We start from the raw sequence: 3,401 nt of genomic DNA, 5'->3' as shown, positions 1-3,401 counted from the left end.
AATTCACATCTAAGGACCTTGTCAGGGAAGGGAGCTTAAATGGAAGGTCCAGATGCTAACAAATGATTTATTTGCAAGGATCTGATAAAGCTTCCTCCAGGGACAAGCATGAACAATTTTTGGAAAAGAACTTTGTCTGGAGATGGGCACAAGAATCAGTGTCACCAGGGATCTAATTCCACCGCTGTACACAAAATTGTGTCTTCATCTGAGGACATCAGGCAGAAGGGAGAAGTCCATAGAGTAATATCAGTAAACAGCAACAAAGTAAAGTCCACTGTTATTAAAACAGTCTGCAGACTATATTACTATTAATGTCATTATTTATTATTGTTATATTATTAATACATGATGTATAAGGACAGAGGTTGAGGATAATAATTTATTTGTTTTATAACTATCTGTGGTTTTATATATCTTGTCTCAAAAACTACTGGGTTTATATTTTGTATTTTAGTTATTATCATTTAGTCTTTTAGTATTTCTAGTTTTATTGACTGCTCTTAAATTTTTTGATTGATGGTGGGTAGGGATAAAATTATTTTTTCTCTATATATTGGGCAGAAGCATGGGTATCCTTGGGATCCATTACATGTAATTGGTGTCTACAGTAAGGGAAGTCTTGTGGGATTGAGTCCTTAAACCTATGAAGTCTGAACTACCTCAGTTTATTAATGTTATATATAAATTAAAAAGGACATCCAGTTGAGGTCCAGATATTTAGAAAACATTGGCTTTCCAATTAATTTCTCTTGGATAAAACACTGTATATTTAGTGTCAAAAGCATAAATATAGAAATCATTTTCTTTTACCCTTTTGTAGTAATTGCTGTTTTAATTTATTTTTGTTATTTTCAGTCCTTGTTTTGTATATTCCACTTAATTTGCAATAATACCGTACTCTGTATTTTTACTTAACAACAATATAAGTTTTTAATTTTGTTAGTTTTTCCATTTTATCTCCCAGTCTTCACTTCTCTCATGCCGTGACACTGAGACAAGGACTTTTATGATAAAGGTCTTTCCTTCAAAGGCTCTAAGCAGGTGTTCTTGTAATGCTTAGAGTTGGCTTCAGAAATTCTCTCCTTACCCTTTTTGGTCCATGGTGATGACGTAAATAAAGGTAGATCATTATACTAAATTCTTTTAGTACAATTTTGACAGAATTTGTGATTTTTATTGAATTTTATTTTTATAAATTCAGAATATGGAATTTGGTTATGATTAAGGCATTAAATGCAGTGCTTAAAATTTTAAAGATACCTTTTCTAATTCTTGCTCCCAAGTGAATATATATAGTGATATGTAATGAGAAGTGGGAAATTTATTTTTATGGTGTGTTTAATTATGAATAGACTTTCTAGCAAAGCATGTGAACGTGGTTTTCAGAGCTGATTCCTAAGAGATGGGAATCACTTCATTTTTCACATGTTTTGTTTTTCCTTGTTTTAGAATCATCACAACCTAGTCCTATGATGGGGATTTTTTGCTCAAAACATAGAGAATAAAATGTTGTTTTTAATTTTTATTACCCTACTCATCACTTCTGCATCAGTAATTTGTGGTCTTGCATGCACATATCACTGAAAAAAAACTATTGAATCACCCTGAGATTCTGTATTCTAAACTGTAAATCAAGGGAAATATATATTACTCAATCATGGAAATGCTGTGACAATTAAATGGAGAACCACAGCGGTTTTGTGTCTAGACTTTAAGATTCAAACACAGGTCCTACTGTGTTTTATCCATGATTTTGGATAACTTAATGTCTCTGTACTCCAGGTGATTGATCTGTAATATAGAAATAATTGTATGACTTCATAGAATATTTGTAATAAATAAACCACTTAATATATGAAATGTGTTTAGAAAAGTGCCTTAGAGTAGTACAACTTTCTGTGCAATAGTAAGAAAATTACTTTTTAGGTATCTACCGGTCTAAGTAATAAGTCCTTAGAATAATAAGAGCAAATTATAGTTTGGTAAATATATAGAGTGCTTGGCACATATAGGTGTTCAAAATAGTTATAAGTATTACCACCATTATCACTGTATCAAGATAACCATATGTTGCTTTTTAAGTGTCTAAGAGTGAGAATTAGAAGAACTATGATTTTAGTATAAGCAGCCATTTAAGCAGCATTTGTAGGTCCCAGCTGCAATACTAAGAATGGATATTAAAAATATCTTCTGACAGTTGCCTTTCTCAGAGCCTCCTTGACATCTTTGTTCCTCAGACTATATATGAGGGGATTCAACATGGGGATCACTACTGTGTAGAACACAGATATGATTTTGTTCTGGTGTGTTGTGTAGACAGATTTGGGCAAGACATATATGAAGGTAATGGTTCCATAGTAGAGAGTGACGGCTGTGAGGTGGGAGGTGCAGGTGGAGAAGGCCTTGTGTCGTCCTTCTGTGGAGCGCATCTTCAGGATGGTGGTGAGGATGAAGATGTAAGAGAGAGAGATGACAAACACGGTAACCACTATGATGGATCCAGCAGAGATGGAAGGGATAATTTGAATGATGGAGACATCAGAACAGGAAAGTTTCACTAAAGGAGTAAAATCACAGAAAAAGTGGTCTATCTCATTTGGGCCACAGAAAGACAGGCTCGCTGAGCAAACAGTAAATGTCCCACCATTCACACACCCACCAATGTAGGAAACTCCCACTAAGAGTATGCAGACTCTGGGGGACATCTTGGTGGGGTAGAGCAGGGGAGAGCAGATGGCCATGTAGCGATCATAGGCCATGACAGCCAGCAGGAAGCACTCAGCTGTACCAAACAAGACCACAAAACAAAGCTGGGCTTCACAGCCAGTAACAGGGAGCATCATTCCATATCTAAGGAATCCTGTAAGCATTATAGGTGTTACTGAAGAGGAAAATCCAAGATCTACAAAAGCCAAATGGCTGAGGAAGAGGTACATGGGTGTGTGGAGCTGGGAACAGGTTCTTATTAATGCGATTATGCTGATGTTGCCTACCAAAGTAACAGTATAGAATGCAAGAAATATCACAAATAAAATGGCACAAATGCCAGGGTCCTTCGTTAACCCTAAAAGGATGATCTCTGTCACGCTGGTATGGTTCCCAATCTCCATCTCTGTGAATGATACCTGTTGAGGCAAATGTGAACATTCATTTATTCCATGCTAATGAAAATTTTTGCTGGTTTTCTCTGTTTATTTCTCAGACTCATTTCTTCTACCCAGGCTGTAAATCTGTGCTCTACAGGACTTTTGTTTTTTCCTCTTTGCAAAAATACAGACTGATTCACCCTCACTGTGATTTTGGATATAGTCTTTTCTTTATTCTCAGCTTTGACATCTAGATTGATCTCTCTCAAAGTCCAGATATTTAGTTTATTTAACTTACTGGAAGTCTCCAGC

General features: G+C 35.5%; 1 protein-coding gene across 1 annotated transcript; it reads right to left on the bottom strand.

The window, feature by feature from the left end:
- Positions 1–2,180: 2,180 nt before the first annotated feature.
- LOC119254929 (olfactory receptor 491-like) lies at positions 2,181–3,119 on the bottom strand. The gene has a single exon (XM_037521965.1). It carries the CDS (start codon positions 3,111–3,113, stop codon positions 2,181–2,183), a length of 933 nt encoding a protein of 310 aa, XP_037377862.1. The 5' UTR covers positions 3,114–3,119.
- Positions 3,120–3,401: the final 282 nt, after the last annotated feature.

The sequence above is a fragment of the Talpa occidentalis genome, unplaced genomic scaffold (genome assembly GCF_014898055.3).
Source record: "Talpa occidentalis isolate TD23 unplaced genomic scaffold, MPIMG_talOcc4v2.1 talOcc4.3, whole genome shotgun sequence".
Classification (NCBI taxonomy): Eukaryota; Metazoa; Chordata; class Mammalia; order Eulipotyphla; family Talpidae; genus Talpa; species Talpa occidentalis.
The sequence above is the reverse complement of the archived record's forward strand: the minus strand, read 5'-3'. Positions and strand labels throughout refer to the sequence as shown.

What these genes read in the sequence shown, in the direction of transcription:
- LOC119254929 (XM_037521965.1), bottom strand. Translation starts at nt 3,113, where the DNA reads ATGGAGATTGGGAACCATACCAGCGTGACAGAGATCATCCTTTTAGGG.